The sequence below is a fragment of the Ciconia boyciana genome, chromosome 3, assembly GCF_034638445.1.
Source record: "Ciconia boyciana chromosome 3, ASM3463844v1, whole genome shotgun sequence".
NCBI lineage: Eukaryota > Metazoa > Chordata > Aves > Ciconiiformes > Ciconiidae > Ciconia > Ciconia boyciana.
Window position 1 is genome coordinate 82,358,748 of NC_132936.1, and position 26,916 is coordinate 82,385,663.

Consider the following 26,916-nt stretch of genomic DNA (forward strand, 5'->3'; position numbering starts at 1 on the left):
TTAAAACCTACCATGAAACTAAAAACAGTTGCATCTTAAGCCTGTGTAATACAGTTTAATTGGTAGATCCTTCTACTCTCCTGATGCACGCTATAAATACTGGAATACAGATGTGACGCATTAAGAGAGGATACTTCATTGCTAGGTTTTGTTTTCCCATAAGTACTATTATTCATTTGTCACTGTAGAATTAAAATACAGACCTCAAAGAACAGGGGACCAGAAAAATCTCTGCTATAACTACTGGAAGAAACAGGACAGTGACTTTATTTTAGCAGACTATTAAATTCATTAGAGTCATCTTGGTGGTATAACCAGCATGGAAGAGAAGAATTACACCCCTAGGGAGGTTTCTCAATTTAAGGTGAAACACAAGTCCAAATATATCGGCAGCTTAGAACATTCTTATGAATTAAAGTACGTCTGTGCTCTCTGTGTTGCTTCATGTTAAGCAGAATTTGGGCTCCATATCCCTTCAAGGATAAATAAACAATTTTATTTGCAGCTCTTAACCCACAGAACCTTTAGCTGAGACTTGTACTTCAGCCCCCTGAGCATCAAGTCAATTCTCTAAACCAAAACCTACAGTGATTCTTCAGCTACAACTGATAGAGCCTTAGTCAAAACTTCTACCATATACTCATGCAATACCTTTATCCACATTACTTAAAAAACACTATGAACACAAATCGGAATTGCTATTCTCATTCTACAGAGGAGAAACTGAGGAAATAGCTCAGTATTTCAGCTACCACCGTATATTGAATCAACAGCAAAATTAACACGTATATTAATCTAAGCTAAGCCCTTAATACTGCAGTTTCTTAGGTCTATAGAAAAAGCATTTTTAAACATAGCACAGGAGAGGCAAATATGATATAGAATGAAGTTGCCAGAAGACTGGCACAAATGCCAGAATCAGTCTACATAATCATTTGTATATCACATACTGAGCACGTATTAACAAAAAGCAAGCAAAACATATTCATAACTGAAACGTATTCTGGCTCTTAGTGAATGATGGAACTGTTTCTATAAAATTAAGATTTATGAGATAGTTCTGAAAATAAAGCCTTCTTTAAAACCAAATAAACAGAAAGTTCTCAAAATTGATAGAATGCCAAGCTAAGCATTTCCTTCTTTTCCATATTCTCAGGCTCTGTCTACTAGAAGTTTCCCTTTCTCAACTCTCAGGTTCTTCTCTCAATCTATGTAGTAGCCTCAAAGTCATTAATTTCCTTTTAATTAATATTTTTCCATGCTAGATAATACTGCAAATATTTCTAAAGAAAAGATCCTTAAAATGAAATTACTGCCACCTGCTGATCATCTGAAGAAATCCAAAACACTGCTATTTAGCTGAAGACTTGACTTAACAGTTACCTTGCAAACACGGTACCACTCCCTCCAGGAAATGTGTAAGGATGCTGTTTGCGGAATACATGACCCACTCTGCTGCAAGGGATGATTTCTAGGCTCCCACCACATTGCCAGACTCTGAATGAGATCTCTGAAATAAAAACAGGAATGAAAGACCAATGTCAAAATACTGTAATTTTGTAGTATACTACTTACAGAGAAGGCTTTTATTGACTGTTGCCGAGCAGACCAATAAGACAGTTTTCTGAGAAATTCCAGGATAAACAAAGGCATGTCTGAGCATTTATTATTCTCCAAGCTCAAGAGAAATAATCATATTAACTTAGAAGCAAAACTGTATGTCTTCTCTTATCTGAGGTTACCGGCATTCCCCAAATTCATGAACCATGCTGCAATTTGCCAGAGTAAGTTAAGTCTATATGTACCATTACTGTCATTTATCTAAAGGGTAAGCAATGGTTGATATGCTTAACAGATAAATTAATGACCTAGCTTATAATAAAATTTTTCAGCTAAAGATGGAATAACACAGTGGACAAAATCAAGGCATGATAAAACAGTCAATAGATTCGAGCTGCTAACTTACTATAGCAGATAACCAAACACTGCCAAACACTGGCCGTGGAAGGAGTTATATCAAGTCAATCTTGATTTGAAGACAGACTGAATAAGGATGCAACTTCTGTAAACTGAAGGTTATGGACAGTACACTTCTAAGCCAATCTAATGAGCTGACCCAGCTAGTGAGGACAAGAAGGTCTAGAAATATTTATACACCTTTCTCAACTTAGACCTTTGACAGCAGAAGTCACCTAGTGCTGACAGAGAACTTTTCCTCATTAATTCCAAATCAGAACAGTAAGAACGGTGCTTCCAGTAGCACTGTTTCAATTTTGATGATCTCCACTTTAGTCCAGCAGCTGCTACCAGTTACTGAGTGCTACCCTTAGTTTCAAGCCTCTTCACAATCATTCAGTATCCTTCCACAGATTAAAAAAAAAAAAAATACTAAGCAGCTCTAATTTAAAGTCAATGTCTTTTAAGACTTATGTTAAGTGCCATTCCTTCCCCCAGAAGCCTTCCTCCCACATACACAAAGTCATAAAAATAGCATTACTTGAAAACTTAAATTAAAAAAAAAAAAGGTTAGAGAGCATGTCTTCTTGATGGTCTGTCCAGAGAAAAAGAAAAGAAAAAAACAAAAGAGGTGCTGTGATTTCAACTGTTGAAAGTGCAAGTTAACTGCCTTTCTTCTGAATGGTCTTTGCTTTTACAAGGATCAGTTCCTATTTGTTTTACTTCAATGGTGAATTCTGTTGCATTGGGCCAACTAGGCATATTCATGAATCCTAAGACAGTCCACATAGTCCAATCTATAAACAGCTCATCTTCCAAAAATATTAATGACAATATTGTCTTTGCCAGTAACTTACGGTCTTGATTTTCCAGTTGAATTAACATGGGACAATAGGCAAAAGTAATTTTTAAAGCAACTGAACATGACATTCTCTCCATACAGTTTTCACAGCACTGACTCCAGTCTTACACCTCTTATTTTGAGCTTAGAATGAAAAAAAAAAGATAATCACAACTGGTCACTGCTTCTATTAAACAAATTAGTAACAAAAGCACTTCTATGTTTCTACCAGAACAAATTACATGTAGATAGAAGACTTCAGGCTTTCCCATATCTAGCTCAAATTTGGTCCCATACTGCTCAAATTGTGAAAGCAGAGGAGTAATAGTTTTCTTGTACCACTCTGAAGCATTATTTATGGCGTTTTGCTAGAAAGTTCATACAGTAATTAGCCCAACATGAGGGGATGCTGCACTCTGAGGACAGCCTAGTGAAAGAAGACAGGGAGATCTGATCAAAGATAAAGGCTTTTGCGTTAGACAAGCAAGTGCAGACTAAATGCTTGAAATCTAGTATTAGACTTATTTAAGTATTAGGAAATACATGCCTCTGAAATGAGGTAAAGTGAGATTCTGGTTAAAAACAAAGGTCAATGCAGTATGCCTAAAGCTTTTTCTTTGTTAAATGATTCATTTAAAGGTTTAATGCAAAAAGTCACTGTCATCTATTGAATGTATGTAGGCATTGAAAAAGTATTTTTGTTTCAGAAGTAATTCAGAAATATCTTCTGTCAACTTTTTTCATTATTCATAGCTTCCTCTACTGTATACATTAATTTGATTAATTCTCCCTCCATAATTTCCCAGAAATACATGTAAACTTATATGTATACTTTCCAGCACCTTAGATTCTGAAGAATCTCAAAAAAAGTGAAAATGATGAAAAATAGCTCTATAGGAAAGACAGCAAAGGACTAGTAAATACAGAGAAGCAAACTAATTCTTATTTGCACCAACGTGGCTTCTAAAGCCTGTGTGGATTTTTAAAGAAAAAGGAATGTACAGCAACTAAAACAAAAAAAACCACCCACAAACTCCCTTAAGACAAATTTTTTGCCATAACAGTGGGAGAAGAAATTTTACTCTTGTAACAATTTCAGTGGACGCAGTTTTTCATTAAAAAGGCATAAACAGTATGTCAAACATTCTTCAGTTGCATGAGATTATGTTACACCTCTCAATAACGGATTTGCTCTTTTTTTGTAGCATGTCATCGATATAGAAGACAGGGAATGTCTTACTTGCTCCCAGATTTTAGCAAAATTATTAAGAAAAAGCTAGGTTTTCAAATTAGACCGAAACCTTCTAATAGTCCGTCCAGTTCTCCAGTGTACTCTGATCCTCCTATGCTTATCAAAAAGCATGGTAAAGATTCTGAGAATAAGAATTTATTAATTCAAGACAAGACTGAACAAACCTTGATCCACGTTCTGTACAGCAAGCACGTGTTATCAGTCCCATTTAGCAACAATCTGAAAATGCACTGTATCTTCATGGTGAGAGCTGTCTCTTGGCTAATTTAGGCAAAATATTGCAGGCCCATCTTGAAATTTGTAAAGGTGAGAGTATACTAACATGTGAACAAAATCTCATATAACAGCTGTTCTGTACATGCTTGAAGGAAAAATGCTGAGCTTTATAAAGCACAAATATAATGTATAGAATTATTTTGCAAGTCCATCTAGCAGCTTATTTGCATGTAACATCAAGCTGCTGATCCAGAGATATGCTTGAGTGTAAAGAGGCCTGACAAGTGTGCATGTTGAATTTTAAACTGCACATCACAGATTTCTGGTATCTGGTGCATGTGTCATTTATTGCCAATTAAATCATATGCCATGGGATTTTTTTACTTGTCTTCAGTTAGTCTGGCAGCTATGAACAAATCATTAGCTGTCTGCTGTGATGACTGACTTTGCCTTTTCAGGGGGCAGAGAAAAGGCACCCCGAGTCCCATGGAGAAGAGGGAACAGAATGCAACAGGAGCAACATAAACAGCTTTTTGTATGCAGGCTTCTCACCTTGAGTAAGGAGCTGTTGCTTGTGCCCTTTCCTGCTGTCAAGGCCTCAATTATCAAAGCATAAAAGCAGCTGCTAAATTTTCAGAAAAAACTCGGTCACTCAAGTACCTGCTTGCAGCTAATCAAATACTTAAGTGCTCTAGTGGCAATTGAGCTTTTCAGAGTGAATGCAAGCATTGCTGTAGTAAGTTTATCCAATGACTTTTCAGGACATTTAAAAAATGAAAGATTATTATATTCATATTAATACAATTTAGCAATATACAGCCAAAATAGTGAGAAAACATAAACACAGAAAGTAATTGTTCAAAATACTTAAGAGGTTTCTTCGAGTATTGCATAGGAAGATCAGAGACTGGACTGTAAGGATGCCTCTTCTACCCTTTAAGTTCCTTACAAGAGTGTTAAACATTTAGTTACCATGTCTCCATACTTAGTGTGCTGTATACAGCAGACATTTCCTTGTAGGCCAAGCATATGCTCAATGCATATGCATGTATTTCAGTAACTCAAAATACTCATGAGTTTTTACAAGTTCAAGGTATTTTAGGATTTTGCAGCTAGCACGTGCAGTAGAGAAGTTTCTATCCTTAGAACTCATCCTAAAACACACTGCTTGGAGTGTCTGAGATGCATCTCTACCCTAAAAAACTAGATTAATGACAGAATGGAAGTCTTGAGAAGTTGTAGAGCTCTTCTCCTCCCAAATCTTTTTTGTTTTAATACAAGCATACCGGTCTTAACTGGAGGAAAAACTTTGTACAATACTGTAATGCAAAGAGCAAAAAAACCCTACTAAAGCCAAATCTAACCACCAGGTCAAAGAAGTGGCTAAAGCACAAGTTGTCTCAGCCCCTCCTCCCTCTTCTCTAAATTCCACCCACTTAAACATTTGAAAATAAGGAATTACAGAAAAAAATGCCTTCTCAAACATAATTATCTCATAGGGCTAAAGTAGGGGTGTAAAATTAAAAATCTCACTAAGTTTAGATGCCAGGCAGTATAGCATTATTAATGTTAAGAAACAGATTATTCTTCGGTCAGCTAAGTTTTAACTGACTTCTTAAGATGTATGTAGGAACATAAACTCATGAACTCCTGTGTTCTACTTTTCACGATCGAATTTCAGCAACATCTTAAAACATGCCTTAAATTGCTGGCATCTAAACATTACTGTATTTTAATCAATAACTTTAGATGAGGATGTGACTTTGAAACAAGATAGCATTTTTGAAAGTAATTTCCTATCTACATCCTGTAATTTATCAGCCAAGTTCCATTACAAAAAAACTTCACTGCTTAATGAACAAATACTTTTATTCTCTCATATTTAGCATATAATTCCTACCTTGTTTTAATTCTTTCATTGAAATAAACCTTTTGGATTTTGCCAATAATGCATGTGAAGTTTTAACTCCGGTTTTAACCCTCCTTGCACAAAATCAGGAAGACCATGGCTCCATGACAGTAAAGGCAATGATGAAACCTGCTTTCTTTCAAGACTGATCTGAAGGTAAATAATATACATACCTAAGTTTTCTCCACCCCAAACATCCATCATCATGTCATACTTCCCTAGTTCTTCAAAATAGGATTTGTCCATGACAAATAACCCACCAGCTATCATGGGTGTCCTAAACAGACAAGAAAAATTAAATTAAATACTTACAGAACCATGAACTGGGAGGTAACTATTATTTGCACCTCAAGGTTAATACCTCCTTGAAAAAATTTGCAATGCTTTTGAATGCAACTAATTTTGCATCTACCACTTCAAATGTTGTCTGCACACATTTCTATGCCATATATAGCGCTATGACCACCTTATGAGGCAGTTTCCAAATTTCCATTTGGCTCACATGTTCCTTATGTAAAGGGTGGCAATTTGTGCCAGCAATAAAGCATAAAAACTGATGCTGTAGTTTTAGCCCTCAAAATATACCAGCTTTAAACAAAGTGACATCCACTTTTTGTTAAGGATAAATAATCTACCAGTGTGCTTTAAAGTATTTTTTAAAATACAGTTTATTTCTGAGAGTCTCATAATGCTACATAAATACGAATGAAGTTTCAATACTAATGAAAGTTATAGTAAAGATCCCCTTTCAGGCTCAGAGAAGATGATTTCTAACTTTGTTTAGTTTCAAACTACAATCTATTAGAGGGAGAAGTGGTGGTACAGACATACTTTATGGGAGCAACTGGATTTCCTTGCCGTGCTCTTCTTTGCTCTGGTGTCATGTAATCCCACTTGAACACCAGGTTCCAATCAAAGCCTTCAAGAAGAAAATATTAGAAAGTAGGATGTTAAAAAGACCGTGGTCATCATTCCACTTGTAGTAACATAATGTTGACTGAAAACACTAGGAACTGTAATTTAAATTAAAAATTTAAACTTGTACAAACTTCTGGGTAGAAAACAAACAAGTAGGAGTCCAGATGAAAGGTAAAGAAGTTGACAGGACAATAAAAAAAGCAATCTCAAATATAAAATAACTTTGATTTCTCTTGTTGCCATCTATTACACAAAGTAAGAAACCCAGTCAACAAGTGACAAAGCAAAAGCCTTATATACGAATCCAATGTCTCATATCCTTACATCAAACAGAATATCATACAAAGATATTCCAGCCATTACAAATGCTCCCAACAGTCTTTACTGTACAATTGCATTTCAACTCTTACCAAACAATCACACATTTATGTTTACACAGGCTTTATGCACTAGTCTTGGTACTCCTCTATCAGCAGGAGCTCTCTATCATGAAGGTCACAACAGGCTATGTAGCTCCCACTTATTAACATTCATTTAACTTCCTCCTTTCCCACTGCATGCTTCTAAGTGCATCATTTTTTAAACCTGAAGCAAGTGCTAGAGCACCAAAATCTTACTTCCCTCCTGTATGTACATATATGTGTGTACATACAGCAACAACTGGTCTGGTCCTCTTGTGAGTTAAGCACAGAAGCACATAAAGATCACTAGAATAGACAAGACTAATAGGTCACCTACAGCAGCTTTCTACCTGACAGCCATTTGAATTAACTCCTTTAGGCAACGATACGCAGCTCTGGTATAAGACAAACTTCCTATAGGAAACACTTTCATAACAGTTTTTGAGCTGGGTTATGCCCATAAGCATGAACGACTATTAAAAAATGACACAAGGTCCATAGCCCTCCCCCAGTACACCTAGCAAATCAGCCTTATACAGACTGCCTGCTACCAAACACATTTAGATCCTATGAGGTCACGTAATGAATGATTTCCAGACTTCTGGTGCACAGATGTCAATAGTTTTCTTTCTCCAGCATAAAGATAAAGCAATTACTTTGTGGGGAAGTGGTGAAAAAGCTAAGGTAAACAGACAACAATTACAGTCCTACGAACTGTCTGTCTGCATCCATAAATGTGCATAGTAATGACTGATGCAGAAAGTTGAAAACTGACAATTTTCATTTTAACTCAAGATATTGATCACACACAATACAGAAATTATCCTGAACAGTCTTTACAGCATGCATGCCAACTCCTTCTCTCCATGTTTATTTCAATTAAGTGTTGCACTGTAAAAATGAAAGACAGTCTAACTACTCCAAAACTCCAAGTAGCAAAACAGTAAAATGGCTACAATCTATAGTACTGCAAAGCCTCCAGCATGAAAAGTAAAATGAGCTCCAATATTTCCATGCAGCTAAAAAGTCGCATTTCATCATACATACCCAGCAAAATTACTTGCATCTGGGAGAACTTGAAAAAACCTACTGTTCTCTGGCAGAAGCGGTAGAGATAGAGTTACTTATACTCCAGTGAACACAAGGGGTCTCTTTTGGAACACAGCACTATTACAAACTCAGAACAAGTGTATAAATTGTCTACCCATAAAAACTGTTTTTCCGTCTCCATTTTCACTGACTCTGGGAAAAATCTGCACTCAATGAGATAATATCAGTAACTCTGTAAAAGGAGTATTTTCAAACACAAGTGCATATCCTGTATGAAATTCTATCCAGTGTAAACTGCATCATAGGCATACTCTAAATTATTAGATCTCAGTTAACTACAGTTTATCCCAGTAATTAAAGTGTTTCTCAGGGCAGCATAAACACTTTTGCAAATCCCCTCTCAAAAAAAAATTGTAACATGAAGTGCATGGATTTAGGAGTGGCCAGACTTGGGAATTATTTCATCCCTGTCCACTTGAAAAAGTTTGTAGCATTTGCTACGTTCCTTGTCTTGGGTGATTAAGTCCTTTCAAAACAGACCAGGCACAAATGCTGTCCCAGCTGTCTCAACTCTCCATGCTTCAGCTGCACAGATACTGTATCTAAGGTTGAAAGCATAGTTTGGTTTCCACATTTAGACTTGGCCCCAGTGAAAGTGTCCCGTGATGCCAAATGCTGTAGTGCCTCTAACGTGGTAATCTGTCCTCTGGGAAGTGAAAAGAAATATATTATTCACGTTTCAACAGACCCCCAAATAGCTTTAAACACTGGTATGTGCAAAATTTCTATTGTTAACGTTAAAAGAGAGACAGCTTCTCACTCCTCAGTCCAGAAGTACAGAAACTCCATGCACTTTAAAGAATCTATTTCTATTGTGTATATGGGGAGAAAATAAGCACTACAAAGTAAAAAAAAAATAAATTTGGAAGCATAGTTCCAAAGATGAAGCATGAAAAGCAGTAACAAGTGAAATGATCTCTCAATCTTCTCCCACTACACTTGGGAAGAATTAAAGAGCATGAACCCCACAGAAACCAATCGAAGGTTTCAATGAAAGAATTCCTCCTCCTACTGCAGACAACAATAAAAGCCACATAATGGTATAGAGATTTCCATACTCGAGGCATAATGAATAGATTGGGTAAAAGCCTTAAGATTTGAATAAAGCTGGCACACAGATAATAGCACAGAACTATACACTAGCATACTGTGAATATATGCACTGTAGGTGTTATTTCAGAACGTTAATTAAAAGGATATAGAACCTCTCACCTCCAGATCACTGACTGGAAATTGAAGCATATGTGACATTATGCAATATTGCTTTTATTTTAGTTTACTGGAACAACAGCTGGTGGCCACTTAGAGACTAGTAACTGACAGAATGGGCTTGAAATTTGTTTTTCCTTCCTCACTCAAGAAAGTCCATTCAGAAAACGCTGAAACACTGTGGGAACAGCGCTGCATAATTTCTATACTGTGGCTCATCTTATATCTTTGTGTAGACAGTTCAGTTTCCAGGGTTGTGGGAACAATTATTAAAAAAAAAAAAGCGGGGGGGGGGGGGGGGGGGGCGGGCAGAGAACAGCTATTTTAAATGCTAGATTCTTGCTTACAGTGAAAAAAGTTTTAGAAACTTGTAATGAGTAAGGAATTTAGTGTGTGGTTGTCCTCCTCACTTTGGAAAATAAGAGGGGAGGATTTTTTTTTTTTTGAGGGCTTCACAAGTCTTTTTACTATTTGCTGTTAACAGTTTACACTAGCTAGACATAGTGAAACTGTAGTACTTCTACACACAATTTAACAATAAATTTTGTAACTGTAAAGGTATAAACACTACAAATTTTCAAGGTCACATGTTATTCTCTTCACAATTACAGATCATGGCTAACAAACATTTCTTTTTTAACACATTCCAAAGCTTTCTGCTTATTCAGAAGAGTTTAATTTTTTAAGCAAACCAGCATCTTGAAAAAAACTCATAGGCACTGCATTGCTGATGGGCTTCTAAGCTAGAGAGCAATTAAAGCCTGTCTTATCTAAAAAGAAAATCATAAGCTCTGGCCATAAGCTGCTTCTGACACATTTACACAATCCTACAAACATTGGAGTGAGTACTGCACATTGCAGCATAAACTTACAAGAATTAGTATAAAGATGAACTGTTTTAAAGCAGAAGACAATAAGGCCAATTAAAATCCAAGCCTAGAAACAACTGACCTATAGAACTTAAACTAGATGTATGAAAGGGAAGAACATTATGTTAACTGCCCATTCCACAACTGCAGTGATTGTGAGCTTTGATTCTTGATGCTTTTAATTTTTTTTTTTTTTTAATTTGTATTCCAGTACAGGTACATACCGCCTTTTAAATCAGCTGACGCCCCCACGTACTGGAAGTTGTCCATATTAATTACATCAATAATAGGAGACACAACTCTGGTCTTGTCCTAAAATAAATATTAGAAAGTAATATTGAAATAATGAAATCAATATATAAAGACTCAGGCAGGTTAAGATGTTGAACAGTTCAGCAGGATTTCATTAGCATGTCTCCCCCAGCTCTCCCCCTATTTCAACTTATGGCTCTGAATAGCCAGTGCTGTGAATAGCATTGCTCAGCACTGCTTTAGAAAGCAGAAATCACACTATATAGCTGGGAATGCTCTTTCTATTCTAGGCTACTTATATTCAAGTAATCCCCCTCTTCTGGCTTGCTCTTGAAGAAGGCAGCAAGCTTGCAGTTCTAAAGGCAGTTGAGCAAACAGGACTTCCATTCTTACTTTTGAAACCGGCTCAAAGAAAAGAAGCATCCAGGCAATTTGTATTTTCCACAGCAAATCTCTAGCCACGCAGCATACTACAGTCTTATTACTCCAACCTTTAAGGGACACTTAGGCCCTTCTACAATCAGGAAAGTCTTAGGTTAATGCTAACCCATTTCGCACTAGAAGAATCACACTTTGCAATCAGATACTTAGATAGGAAAGAGAACCTAAAAACACCTCAGACTAATGAATTCTATTAATCTCCAGCAGCCAAGATTCCAGTGGTACAGATACCACATTCCTCTGTCTGACCATGGTCTCAGATACTACTCTGAGTAATGTTAATTACCTTAGCTGATGTGTTTGTAAAAATAGTTTTTAAAGAAAAAACAAAAATCTTTCCAACAACTCCACATGCATTATCCAGAAGGATCACAAGACATCAGTACTCTAAAAAAAACACATCTAATATTAGAAATGCAATATCATGGTTAAGCCAGTTTGTCTCCCTGAAGTAAGTACTTCTTGGGGAAGGAAAAAAACCCCAAAACAACAAAACACACAAGCGAACAAAAAACCAATCCACCCCAAAAAACCACCCAGTTACATTTACACACTGAAGCATAACTTCTACGGTAGATTGATCAAATACTTTGCTTGAGTTCAAAATAGAACTTTGAGCTCCATGATTTAGCATCGTTCAGAGAGCACAGATAACTTCAGAACAGTGTATCACCAAATCTGTGAATATAAAAAGTGTTTTGAATAAACAGGAGATATTTTGGTAACTCTGTTGTAGAGAAATGGTTCTCATGGTTAAAAAAAACCCAACCTAAACATCTCCATTTTAAGAATTTATTTCATAAGTATGTCTTCAAACAACAACACATATATTCTAAACAGCAGTTCAGCAATGCATCCCCCCTTGCTAATCAGTATTATACAGAACAGATCAGAACCAAACTAGTATGAGAACAGTTTGAGCTCGTAACAAGAGACTTAAAAGCAACTCTTTTAGTCAAGTGCTTTGCTTAGTCCAATAAGGACATTAAACACCCATTTTCATTTATTGAATCTTAACTATTCAATCTGTGCTGATTTTAATATGCCCAAATTACATAGTTGGCATTTACTAGGTCATTCTGCCTGAGTAAGCAAAAGGTCACTAACTTCTGTATCAGCCAAAAGGAGAATCCAAGTTGTGTCTTCAGCTAAAAGCTGAAGACTCATTACTGATTTCTACATTCCTTTTAAGTATCACTGCAGCTGTACCACCTGGGCCAAATATCTGCCTTTATGAGGGTTATAGTGTAACATCCAATCAGGTCTCCTACTAACTATTAATTAGCTTAGCCTAAAGCAAACTAGAAACACAGACAAAAAAGACCAACCTGTCCTGTTCCCCCCTCAACCACATCTTTAGCTCCTATTTCTGTTAGCTGTAGCCCCAAGTCCATGTTTGTAATGGCAAGCTTACAGTTTTGCTAGCTGTGTTGTACTTGGGAGGCAATTATGAGTTACTGCACCTTAACTGCAAAACACTACTTGTGTTTGTGTGCTCTCTTACACCACTAAAGCACTTCAGGTGCACCCATGACCTTATTTCAGGCATTCTATATGCAGTGATAGAATTAGAAAACTCCTTTATTTAAAGGCTGATGAGGCAGAAGATATCCAGCCTATCAAGTATTCGTTATACACCCATCAGCATGAAATACAAAAATGAAACCACCCTTCCTTTCTTTCTCCTTCTTTCCTTAGCTCAAACTGAGACAGCTTATAGAATAGAATCATAAAATCATTTAGATTGGAAAAGACCTTTAAGATCGAGTCCAACCGTAAACCTAACACTATCAAATCCACCACTAAACCATATCCCTAAGTGTTACATCTACACATCTTTTGAATACCTCCAGGGATAGCAACTTGACCACTTCCCTGGGCAGCCTGGTCCAATGCTTGAGAACTCTTTCAGTAAATAAATTTTTTCCTAATATCCAATCTAAACCCCCCCGGCGCAACTTGAGGCCATTTCCTCTTGTCCTATCCCTTGTTACTTGGGAAAAGAGATCAACACCTATGCCATCTCTAAAAACCTTTTCTGACAAAAATTTGCATTTTCTCAAATGGTTCTACTCAGCTTGGTTGAAGCTGGTGGTAAAAGTTGCCCAAGCTATGAGGTGTCACATTAGAGCTTCAGGTAGGCTTCAACCTATCTCCGCTCCGCTGTGCTGAGTAAGCAGGTAGGACGTTGTCTCTATGCATTTGGGATTTCCTCAGGCTTATTATTCCTGGTCTGATTAGTTCTATCAATATCAGTGTGACACGACACTAACAACACTTGCTACACCTAATGTATTGTTTAAACAACTTACAGTTGTTTCTCCACCAGACAAATACTCAGGTTGTGACCATTCAGTTCGATGTACAACCCCCACTTTGTTGGCTTGGAAACATGCTGTTCCTTCCATGATTTGAAATTATATATTTGCTCAGCAGCAAAGCAGACGAGACTTGCACATTCTTAAGGTCATGCTTTGCAGGGCACTACAAAGTTGTTAATGCAGAGACTGCTAAAAAGAGCTTGTGGGTCTCCAAAGTACAGGGAGTTCATTCACTCAAAACACTAAAAAGCAGCTGCTCCCTTTAAGTTATCCTAGAGCAAGATACTTACTTATCCATAGCGTGATTAAAGTAGAAATCTGACATGCATTTTAGAAACAACAACACAAGCAAAAAGGAAGTCTTCTTTTTGTAATTTCCTGTTTCATTCTGAAGGCTTGACACCGTAACTTACAATGGAACACGCAATTGGAAAACCATTGGCTTCTTGGTGAGGGTAATGGAAAGAAATAGCCTGTGAATACTGCAAGTCTCCAGTGCCTGGAGATTTGTAGCAGACTATTTCATTTTAATATTTCATAAGGAGGTTATGTATGCCCTAGAGAGTTAGACTATTATATATTATTCTCATAAACCATCAGAAATTAACGTCAAGATTCTGCATACATTGCTTCCCCCCCCTCCCAAAAAACCTCAAGACACTTCAAAGATTAAGCTTCACAACACTCTTAAGAGAAAATATAAATATTTTCCTTTCAGCATTGTGCCAGTTAAAATTTGACTCATTCATGGTCACAAAAATCCGAGACAGATATGAAAAAGGAATCCATGTCTCATTTCTTAATCTTAGTTCTTTCTTCCTTTTAAGATAATCTTTGTTTAAAAATACCTTCCTAAAAGTGATATAGGATTTACACAGCTATGCTATGAAAACAGATTAGTTCCGTTCTGCACCAGAATCTTTCAATTTTTATTTTTCTCATATAACTGATGTATTACAAGAATAGAACATCAGAATGATTAGAAATTGGAAATGGAAAAAGTCAAGTAGACAAATGTTCATGAAATAGGTAGTAGTTATCAATGTTTTCAAGATTGTGTATACTTATTACTATGTTGACATTTTGGGGTAATCAAAGGCTTAAATTCCATTATCTGCTCATTTAATCTCCCCTAACCACGCACAAAAAAAAAATCTAGAGGGCATAAAAGATAGCGTTAGGGAAACAGGCTGAAAAACATTCTCCAGGAGGGAGAAAAGAGGGAGAAGATATACCAGCTCCAGGTTACACAGGTATCTGTACATTCTGAACTCTAAAATATTCACCTTGTATGTAATGCTGCTTCTGCTTTAAGCCTTTGCTCAAATTGCTGAAGAAAAATCCCTAGCAGTGTCAGACCCCTCTAAGAATGCTAAGCAAGCCTGATCAATAGACAAAGATACTCTAACCAGGAAACCATCTCAAAGAAGAAAACTGTGGGATAGGTCATCCTTCAATTGAAGAGGAGAGCTTGATCCCTCAGGTGCTCCTAACACGAGCAAGAGGTCAAAACCACAGCTTTCTAAAGTGGTTAGAGCACATCAGATAGAGTATTGTAGAACTGATTCAATTCAGACTGTTTCTTGGAAGCTATAAATTTTTATATTGTAACACACGCAAGTCCGACAGAATTAAATGCCAAGTGGGCAATTCTGGAACAAAAGGAAAAAAGAAAGAGCTCACACTTTCCACCACATATAGAATAGATGCAGCAGCGCATCAGAAAATACTGTATTAAAGCATAGTAGCCCTGACCTGAAAAAAAGTTACCTTTGAGGCCAGAGCAGGAATGAGTTCATATCTACTCTGCTTCTTGTCACTGAGACTATCAAGAAAATGCTGCCAATTAACATCAAGTAACATACCGTCTGCACTGTGAGCAAAATCAATCCATTTAAAATAACAAAGAACTATCGTATACTATACTTAAACACTATCCATGCCTTAATTATTTGAACAAGCAGAAAGCTTAGAAGCTACTTATCAATCCCTATACTTGTTGGTTGGGAGTCTTCCTAGATGAAAGTAAACTGGAATTCCACATCAAGTATTTATTTAACAGTACATCAAGATTTTAAGAATGGAAAACTGTATTCATATAGCTGAAAACTATTCAATGGCACACATGATTAGTGTGTATCAGTGACGATTGTGAGGAGTAAGTTTTGAAGGATCTAATAATACATGTGCTGCTAAAAAATGGCTGCTGCACAAAGCAAAATATGCACCAGTTTCTCCCCCCAAGTACACCACATGTAATGCTGGATCTTCACAAAACTGTCAGCAATAAGAGGTTTTACATTCTGTAATGATGAAAAGGTTAACACTTTTCCATATCCCGTATCAGTTTCAGAAAGCTAAATGAGTATGCCCTGAAAAAAGTCATAAAGAAAAAGGGTAAACGGCAAAATAGCTGTCTTACTAAAAGCAGGGTTTTGTTCACCAAAACTACCATTTCTCTTCTGATTTCTTGAACAGGTAGATACTTCAAACCATTTACACAAAAAGGCTTGAAAACAACTCCCACCTCCTAGAATCCATTAGTGCTTTAGCTGCAAGCATTCTCCACTTCCTTCTGAGATATATTTAATGCCTTCAAGTCTGTTTTCCTAGTTGTTTATTATAGAAAAATTCCCCCAACCCTTCTGAGGTTGCAACACTTTACACAAGCACAAGAATAGAAGGAAGTGCTATGTTACTCATGCTCAAGGGCTTTGTAGGCTCTGGTACTTTAACAGTGTCCAAGTTTGAGCTGATTAAAGTTATTTGTACTCCAAAATAGGGTTTTAACGGCTAATATGTCTTAGGCAACTTAGGGTATTTCTGGAATACACAGCAAAGCATCACAGGACCAAACAGAATAAGAAAAACCAGTCATCAGCTGATAGCTTCTCCATTGGCATATTAAGTATATGGGTTTTACTTCTTTTTTTCCCTTCCCCCTCCCCTTTTTGGGGGGAAATGTAAAGGGAAGAGTAGGGAGGATAAGCACAGAACTGGGCATTAACAAGACAGAGTAGCTTAGCAAAACCATTTTGACCAGGAGCATTTTGCAAGAAAGCTTTTCCAGGAAGGGGAGTTTACCAGAAGGGGAATGCAATTAAGAAAGAAGAAAAACCCTGTTGTCTTGAGTGTTCCCCAGTGCTTTTTGGGATCACACCTGATGCACTTTCCACTTCAACTGAGTTCCTCCAGAGCAAGTTAACAAGTATAACCAACCCCTGGAGAAAACAGTATACTTTCAATCTCTCAATTGCTTTTCCGGGACACAGACTAAGCATCATTTTCATAAAAGCTGAGAGCCACAGTCCCTGCTAATTTCCATGAGAATTTTGGTTTCACAGCTCACCCTCTCTCCTATTATCACACTGAATCTTAATGCGGCATAAATACTCAGACACATTGAGATGATATTGGTTGAGGAGAACTATACTTTGCTCTAAAGATTTTCAACACTTACTGAGGAGGTCCCTAAAGAACCAAAGACACATATATTTGAATTGCTTGTAAAGATAATAATAAATATTCACATTTTATGTTCCTGTGTTCACAGACTAAATGAACAAAAAGTGGGTTTTAATCACAGAACACTCCGATCATCTCCATCATCTCACTTCAGAGAAAAAGCTTCCTTAGAAAAATGCATGAAATTAATGTAGTATAAACCAGATGGCTTTAAAATTTAAAAGCTACTCCTTCAGGAAATTACTTTAGAAGAACTCTTTACTAACCTCAGCTACTCTTTCCAAAAGCGGTTCCAGCCAGTGTTCATTGCATTCACAGTGACTATCCAGGAAGGTCAGTACTTTTGCTTGTGCTGCATCTGCCCCTCTGACACGGGAGCGCATCAAGCCTGAGAAGTAAAGATAAAAAGTTTAAAGTACTTACTGAGGAAAACAATCAACAGTAGTGAGAAACTACTGCATTCCAAGTCATAAATTAAATTACTCTAACTCCGACATGATAAACACACAAGTTCCATCATCAAAATGAAATGCTAGTTAATTCAGTAAAATGATTTTGTAACAAACAGCCTGAAAGCTTCCAACTTACTGCACCCTAGTCTACAGGTTTCAATTTGATTTAGATAGAAGAATTAAAGTACCTTTTCAAAAAAAGTGATACACAAATACATGTGGGTCTGCATTACAGTAAATAGTATTTATACTGATAAATGTTACTCAAGATAGGTCCTGAAAACAAACACCTTTCCAACAGTTCTACAATAGAACTGAGGAAAGCACATCATTACTTACTCTCTCCACCTTTTTGCCACCCCCATCTTATTTCTCACCACAGTCTGCCCCTTCTTCTATCAACTTCTTCCAGAAATAACCATGCTTCATTAATTCATGTCTAGGAACTTTCCTCCCACCCCTTTCAACTGTCTTTCTCCTGTATTTCTTGCAATTCCCTTGTTTTGTAGTTTGGGGGGGGGTGGGGGGGTGGGGGGGTGGGGTGTGTTGGTTGAGTTGGGGTTTTTTGGGGGTTTTGGTTTTTGGTTTTTTTAAATCTTATCTTGAAAAGATTTCTTTAGAAAGAAACTTCTGGTAAAGCCAAAATGTTCTTCTCTTCTCTACACCTCAATTACACAGATCTCCTCACTGATTTGCCCTGTTCGTTTCCTTTCCTTCCTTCTCTTTTAATATTTGTTCATTGGATGACCTCACCATTCCTTAATGTCCCTTGCTATATATACACACATACCCCAGAACATCCCACCGTGTACTTCAATACAGAAAAATAGCAAGCTTCCTCTCATTCCTTTGCAAATTTCCTCCCTACTTTTCTCTATTACTATTCAAAATTCAGTGACTTCACTGTCACTCAAGACCAAAGCCAAGTAATTACTTTTTTTTTCTACATTGTTTCCCACCAAATCTGTTCTGCTCCCCGCCCCCCCAAAACACTGTAAAAGAGTCAACCCCATTTCCTTCCATCCCCTTTTCAAAATAAACCTGTAAAATATGGCTCTGCCAAACAGAATACAAGATGCTTGAGAGGAAAAGCTTGTTCGCTCTGTCCAACATTCAGCCATAGCCTCATCAAGATCTTGGTACTATCTCCTACCGCAGATGTCACCACTTCACTGTTGTAGATATGCACTGTGATAATGCTCTCCCAACAGTACTTTCTACACCTTATCTGTTGCACATTGGCAGCTAACTGTACCTCATCGCTTTTTATGCTCTCACCCTAATTCCAACCTTTGAACTGGTTCTGTTCAGTTTTTCCACATCAAACCATTCCTCAAGCACTCTGGCTATGTTTCTTTTACTTCTGCAATTCCTCCTTCCAGAGCTTATTATTTACAGTCTTATAGAACCTACTGTCTTGCCCTACTTTCATAGAAAACACACAACAGTGTTTCTAATTTCAGATTTAGGGCCAAAAAAAATGGAGGTGACCACTTGGGTCATTGAGTCCTCTACAATCACATTCAGCCTTCCAACAGAAAAAGTCGACGTGTTCCCCTGAACATTTATTCTGTAGACCACCACGGCCTCCAAAACACATCTGTTCCCATAACAAACTCTGGTCTTACAGATGAGACTAAAAGCTACTATCACGTATTTCTGAAAGCAAGGCAGTCAATGTCATCCCCTCCATACACCCCATCCCTTTATTTTAATTTTTGTTTTAACACACACTGCTTTTCTCTGTTGTTCATACTAGTGTGTTACTCTTAGCATCCTACACGCTGGTTGATTTTACTGATTGTCTTAAATTTTTATTTGTATTTGTCTAAGATATCAGTATCAGCCTACACTTGAAGATGAAAAGCAAACTGAGTACCAAATTCAAACATAGCAAGCCAGCAATCAAATGAAATCTTACAGTATTTTAATTTAAAAAATTATCACCTGGTTGCACATATGGATGCCTAGGCAAAACTTTATGAACAGTACAGTAGATCCCATGAGTAATAATTTAATCTTAATCTCACAAAAATACCACGTAAATTAGTACTGTACCTTCAATCTGCAACTAGTTGTTCTTTTCTGACATAGTAAAAGATTTGTCAAATCGTATTTCATTTTCAGATATACTGATGCATATTTTTAAGTACGAATCTGTATATGCAGTACAAAGTTAATATTTGTAATTACTAAAAATAAAAATCAAAAAAGTGTTACTTCATTCTGTTTTTTCTGTTACTATTATCTCTAAGCGCTGTACTGATCAGAAAAATGACATTAACTTACTCAGAACCCTGCAACCCTGGCAAGTCATAGAAGGCCTGCTTTCCTAACAAGCCTTTGTTCACAAGTATATTCCAAACACAACATTTAAACACTAAGAACCCACCAGTTTGCAATAACTTTAATTTAGGGACAACATAGGTTTTGTACATGTAATTTCCAGTTTCTAACTATCTAATGATTCTAGCTGCTCCCCAGGCCACGCTGGCAGCCTAGAAGATACAGTCCTTATAAAAATAAACAAGCACATATCTGCTAACTCAGTCAGCTATTGCAACTGTCAACTCTTAGTTATTATTCCAAACAGCTGTACAATAACAGTTGCCTATATCTAATACTTTAAGCTTCATAGCTAGGAAGCTGCTGACTGAAGGGCTCAGTGACACGAGACTACAATTTACAAAGCAACAAAGAAGAAAACAAAAATGTAAGACAAGTTTGTTACATGGCACACTGGCTTCAGCAAAACTGGCATACATGGTCATGGTCCTGGTCCTCCTGGCTGCTCAAACCCTCTCAAGTCTGCCAAACAGTTTGCCAGGCTGTTCATCAACTGGATCCTTAAAATGATCTCTAGTAAGGGAACTAGAGGGCTATTTTTAAGCTGGATCATTTCAAACATTCATACAGTTTACAGTGAGGCCTTACGTACAACAGGAGAAGCTTAACTGAGGATTCAGTACAGTATGAGAAAGGAGAGGTTGAGGGTGAAAGGCAATTTCTCCAGTCAGCTTTCACTGTGAAAACCAACAATGGGCAAGTGCGCACACAACAATATGGAATTGATCAGAATGACTGTTTTTACTTGCACAAATGAATTTGGTTTTATTCCTTTCACTAGTAAGTTAATTTATAAAGTGCAAATCCCCCCTTCAATACAGAATGTATAGCAGAATGTTCCTTTAAAAGACCTGATGAAGATTAACAGATAAGGCAGCACAGTGGAATTTGTATCTTCCTTCCTGCAGATTAAGCCTACCTTCTCGGCGATCATTTCGAAGAACCCGCACTTTTTCAATTTTTCCCAAGAGAGCACCATCCTCAGCTTTAAAAAATAAAATAATAATTTAAAAAAAAAAATCAAGTGATGAAAACCAGTTTGATATCCAACACTGTATACCATAGAGGGTCCGTCTTCAAAGAAAAACAAAAGCTTTGTAGTGGAAAGTGTTTATGGTCATAAATAGTTAAATATAAGATATATGCTTAAGAAAATGCCTACTTGTCTCACCAGAAATAAAGAAAAGTTACCAGGCTAAGAAATTACTACCCTCATTATGTTATTTAAAGCTGATTTGATTTTACACTCTTGAAATATTTTTATTTAATGATATTCTCTTTGCTTACTTTAGACAGTTTCTACATTGCATAAAGAAAAAAAACTTTTATAGAATTACACTATTTTCTAGGATTAACTATTTTCTTCACATATAAGAAAGCTCACTTTTTAACCAACATTAAGGCTTAAACCTATCCTAAACTAGCTATAAAGTAGCAATGCAAGTGTAGACATTAACTTCCTTTAAGAAATGTTACTCAGAGGTCCATTTCATTGTTCAAGTTTGTATTGCGATACCCTAATACTTATAAAACCTTGACTTATTTTAGATTCAGTAAGAATTTTTCCAAGAGATTGATGGAGACCAGCATTCATTTAAAGCAGTGCTACAAAAATATTTGGTGCAAGCATCATGGGTTTTATTTTTACATCAGATAACATGCTATGTAAAGGCTGTTTTCAACTATACGCTCTGCTCCTTCAGCTAGCAGGAAGTAATAAAATATACCTGAAGTATTTATCAGTATTAGAACCCTGTAAAAGTACTTACAATCGTTGCTGTAGTCATCCACCAGTATGATTTCCTTAATAAGATGTGATGGGCTTTTTTTAAGGACACTGAAACAGACAGAAAAAAAGCAGCATTCAATACTAAGCAGTCTTAATTTTCCACAATAATGTCATAAAAGCAGTTACTTTGTTAAGCCACAGTAGAACCTAACCCAGGATGCTATCTTCAACAACGGCTATTGGCTTATTCTTACAGAAAGTGTTTGTGAAGAGAGGCACACATAGAATTGTTCCCCCCCCCAAATTCAAGCCTCCAGAAATCAGTGCATCAGACAACTTGTAACGTGGAAGTTTTGCAGATATCTTTAGGTCAAATACCCCCTGAGAATACATCTTCCCAATTTTTTCTTGAAACTAGTTACACAGCCAACCTCCACACATCATCTGGTAATTGGTTCCACACTTCCATGCATTTGAAGTTAAAGGGAGCAATTTTGTTTAACATCACTATTTCAGAATGTAAGAACTGGAGGCATCAATGAAATTAAGACTCATTTTTCCCTCTGCAAATGGTTCAGAAAAGCATAATGGATTGTTACTTCCCTTCCTTATCATAAGCCATTATCTGACACAAATGAATGGCCTTTAGGGAAAAAGCAAGGTCTCTCTTAGGTATACCTGATGACAGTTCGAAGCAAAGCAGATCTTGCCTCATTATGAAAGGTGATCACCACACTAGTGGCTGGCAAATCTATCCGCCACTGTTTCCGTTGACACCTGAAAGACATAATACCCTGTCATTTGAACATAATATTTACATCCCAGGCTTAGCAGACAGCCTTCACTGTGAAGCAGTGATCTATTAAACTCATATACATGCTACATCTACCTAGGAAGAATTAAATATCTTGTTTTCAGGTGATATTATAATCAAATCCTCTTCTGCCACTTTTCATAGTTGTCTTAGTACACAACAGACTAAGAAGTCAGTGTCAGATACAGGCAGGTTCAAAAAAGTCACTGGACTATCATCACTGCAGTATGTCGTAAATACCTTTCATGCAACTGAGTATGAAACCAGAGCACTTATTTTACTTCAAAAGCATTCAATAAATCTAAGCAAATGAGCACATTTTCAATGAAAATCCACGGGTTCACAGGCTACCGCGTGTCTCTTCTTTAGAACGGCACTTCTCCCTTTATTTTTAAAGCTACTGTAGCATCCTGGTCTTGCTCATAGATACAACTTCTGGTTAGAATAGAAAACTGTTTTTAAGGATTGTAACATTCAGAATTTGAAAAACAAAGCTAGCTGTGACAATGTTGAGCCAACTAAACACAGAACCACATCCTTCCAAACCATAGAAATAATGAAATATTCCACCTATGTCAACTCATTTTTCATCACCTCTAGTAGCCTGAAATTAATATAAGCAAAAAGAAGCAAATACCAAAATACTTCCTGCAGGACTACATAAAGTTAAGCTGTTTAAATCCACTGACAATAAACCTAAAAAAGACACTACTCTCAGTGTATTAGAGTACTAACAGTACTAGAAAACACTGTATATCAAGCTTATGCTGAAAGCATTACAGTCTGACAGGACACCCTACCGATCCCCATTCATGCAGTAACATACACAAGTGATGTATTTCTTCACATATCCTTTATTTAATATTAGGGGTAGAGTTTTAACAGGCCTAGTTGTCTTCAGAGGGGATAAACCCAGCTAGCATAGACCTGTAGCAAATTCAGCAAGTAATTCTGTATTCTGTGCAGCATTAATCAAACTAGCTTTTAAGGGAAGAGAGGTAAGTTACATTGCTACCTAAACTTCTAAAACTAGGCCTCTGCCTATATAAAAGGCCTCTCCACACCTGATTAAACATCTGCAACATGCATCATAAACCACACAACCTTCAACTCCTTGGAATCAGACAGCAAGCACCAATGCGTTTCTTGCCCTTGCCCACCCTAAAAAATCTCAAGAACCTGCAGTGTTTTCGATACAACACACCCATAATGTCACACACGTTAGTGCTTGCCATGAAACAAAACTGTTGTGCCATGGTGACCTCACTCGCCCTGAAGAAAAACAGCCCATGCCAACCCTATGATTGCTGTGTCAGATTAGCAAGGCCTTATCTAGCTTTGTTTCTCAAAGGGTGGGCGTACAAGATGGCTTTGTCACTAGGGCCCAGTGTTGAAACAATAAATCACAAACTTGTACGCGTTCCTGGAAAGTAAAGAATTAAGACCTTCTCTATTGTGAGCTTCTGCCAATTCATTTAGACAGCTACAAGACATCCAGCTATTACACACCAAAGCCTATGGTGCCAAAAGAGATATTATTTTTTCTGCTAACTTTCAAATTGCTCACAGAGGACAAGCCTACTGTGCATGCAGTTATCACATGAAGCACTTGCATTAGAATAATTTAAAAAGTCACATTAAGCTTATTACTGATCTCTTTGCAGAAGAGAGCACTTGAGCCAGAGCACATCTTAGGGTGGAATTACTCATGCAATGAAGCCTCTCAATTTTAAGAAAACTCAAGAGAAGAACACTACTGCATATTTCTGAGGGAGAAATTAAGATTTTTTTTTTTTAAACTTCCAAATAAAACTGGAGGAATGTTTCACTGAGTATTTCTGCTCTCAGCTCTTCAAAAATCCTTGCTTTAACTGACTCAGTAGCAGTCCTCCTCCTACTCTGCTGTGTCAATAGTGCCACAGTTAAAACTCAAACCAAAGAAACAATGTCATCACTTTTGGCACAGAGATTAGACTTTCTTTCCTCAAGTTACAGCACTTAATTTTACATGCAGAATGAGAAAATACATTTGGATAAAACAGAACTTGAACTGAAAACTTCAATCTAGACCTTCAATGCTTAGCATAGGTCATTAAAATCAGTTAAAACATTGAAAGTATATCCTTTGCCCCAGAAATCTGAGTCACTGGACTAGTTCATATCATTAACAAATTTTCTGAAACCTCCGTGGTTTGTTGAAACCATTTTTTGACAGAAATATCCACTTTAACCAGTGCAAAGAGAACATTCACCTCAAGAGATGTCTGGGTACCAAACAGACAGGGTAGTTTGTTTCTTCTCCACTTAAGAATAAATCTTGAGTGTGAGGTCAGAAGCTTCTAATAGTTGCCAAATGAGAAAGAAAACACAGTTTAGTCCAGCTAAAGTACTTACCAGGAATTCTCAAGAATCATGCCAACACATCAGGTAAGAGATGTGATCAGAAACCAGTGGTCCAAAGTACGCGTGGTGGACATTGGTCCACAAAAACCATGGATTAGTTTACCCTTCATCCCACTTGGAAGACTATTTTACACTGACAGGAGGACAGCTCTGGAAGTTTCCTATTATGACTGTGACACTCACTTTCTGGATCTCCAAAAGTCTACCATGACAGGGATAGCTCTCAATTACACGTCGTAAACAGACTGCAACAGAAGGAAACCCAGAGGTTTCTCAAAGCTTTTGGAAGTGGCAGCTGTGAGCATCAGCTGGAGTGAGAATCTGCATTCCTGCTCAGACCTCCTCTCTCTGCTTCCTTTCTTATGTTGTATTTGTCTGTTTCTCACTTCTCCCTTTTGCTTAAAATAAAGGCAAGCAGCTTAAACAGGCAAACCAAAGCATTTTCTAGTACTGCTGGCAGGCTTTCACAAAAAGCAAGTAGAGAACTTTGGTCTTAACCTGATGCTAGTGAAAGTTTGTCCGATGCAGAAAAGACTAAACAATGTAGTATAAAAAGAGATGCATAATTACACACACATTTACATAGCTAATGTAGAATCCTGATAAACTGCTTCTAAACAGTCTAGGCAATTTCAGCAATTAAATAGTATTATTATGTATTTATTTTAAAGTCAAACAGCCTCTTAGACACATCAATACAATTAATAAAAAGTTGCTTAAGCAGAAACAAGTATTTCCTCATCCAGGTTTCTCTACTTAAAGAAAAAGAGAATAGCAGCTCCGTAAGATCTTAATCTTAACCCAGTTGCCTCCAATTTTATTGGAAATAACATGCTTCCAAGTATCGCACACTCAGATCTGTAACATATTCTTCTTCCTATGGCTATTGTTCTTGCTCTTTCCATTGGACAGTTCCTAAACAAACATTTCATGTGATTTTTCAGCTTCTGCAGTGAATGTCCTTGCCAAAATAGAAGGAAAATTAATTGCAACATGGCAGGGAAAGCATCATGGACAATTTGCAGGAATGATTGCTTCAGATTGGGGTTTGGTTTTGTTTTGTTTGGTTTTGTGGGGTTTTTTTTGGGAGGGGGGGTTTGGTTGGTTGTTTGGTTTTTTTTCTTTAAAAAGATGACCATTTACACACTGATGTGCACTTAAATCTGCTCTATGGCAAAGTAAGTAATAATCACAGCACAGACAGAGATATGTTTCTGGGGAAAGGCTCTCTCTCTCTCTCTCTCCATTGCAGGGTTCTTTTCCAGCTACATTTAGTGAAAAATACCCAGGCAGGTCAGCATATAATCACAACACTGACAATTAAAACATAGCCACTGTAATATAATTTGTCTCCTGCCATCTCTCTTATTTAAGTTCTTCTCAAAGGAGAGCATTTGTCTGTTAGACCCCCTCAGAGGTTATTAAATATCTAGAAAAATTCCAAGTTCAGCATATCTGAATCACAGAAGCTTCTAGAAGTTGGTGGCTGAGCTTTGCTGTTGTGGGAAAAGAATACCTGGTCTAAAAAGTTAGAATGCACTTGTTATGAAAAAAAAGTGTATGTGATGAAGAAAATTCAAAAGGCATTTTAAAGTCCTCACTATACCATGGGCATCATGCTTTTCACTGCTTTCATGGCAACAAGTGAAACACCAGATTCTTCCTACTTTCCCATTCAATTAAGGGCAAATTATACAAGACTTGCTTTACTCTATCTACAAATCATCTGCTTAAAGGAACCTAAAGCCATGCTATTATACAAGGGATTTAAAAATGACACAGTAAGTGTCTGAGTTTCTGTACAAATCTCCTTCGCCATGCCATTCCTGATTAAAGAGCTTTATGGACAAAAACCAGGCACCGTCCTTTTCTCTCTCCTTCTGGTGTCTCCTCCAGCTTCTTCTACCTACAAAGCTGTGAATGTATGTTCATCCTAACTGCAGAATTAGTTAGGCAAATTAACTATACACAGTTGGCTAATTTTATGCTTTGAGACTATGCTTGCCTAGTTT

At 37.1% G+C, this 26,916-nt stretch overlaps 1 protein-coding gene across 2 annotated transcripts in view; it reads right to left on the reverse strand.

Moving 5' to 3' along the window:
- Positions 1-26,916, reverse strand: part of GALNT2 (polypeptide N-acetylgalactosaminyltransferase 2) — a 104,924-nt gene that overhangs the window by 13,131 nt on the left and 64,877 nt on the right. For both annotated transcript variants that reach the window (XM_072856320.1, XM_072856319.1), the window contains 8 exons: positions 22,366-22,464; positions 21,728-21,795; positions 20,878-20,943; positions 17,427-17,548; positions 10,906-10,993; positions 7,006-7,093; positions 6,348-6,451; positions 1,384-1,510 (listed from right to left, as the gene is read on the reverse strand). In XM_072856320.1, the coding sequence (XP_072712421.1) occupies positions 1,384-1,510; positions 6,348-6,451; positions 7,006-7,093; positions 10,906-10,993; positions 17,427-17,548; positions 20,878-20,943; positions 21,728-21,795; positions 22,366-22,464 (762 nt within the window). The remainder of the gene's footprint in view (positions 1-1,383; positions 1,511-6,347; positions 6,452-7,005; positions 7,094-10,905; positions 10,994-17,426; positions 17,549-20,877; positions 20,944-21,727; positions 21,796-22,365; positions 22,465-26,916) is intronic.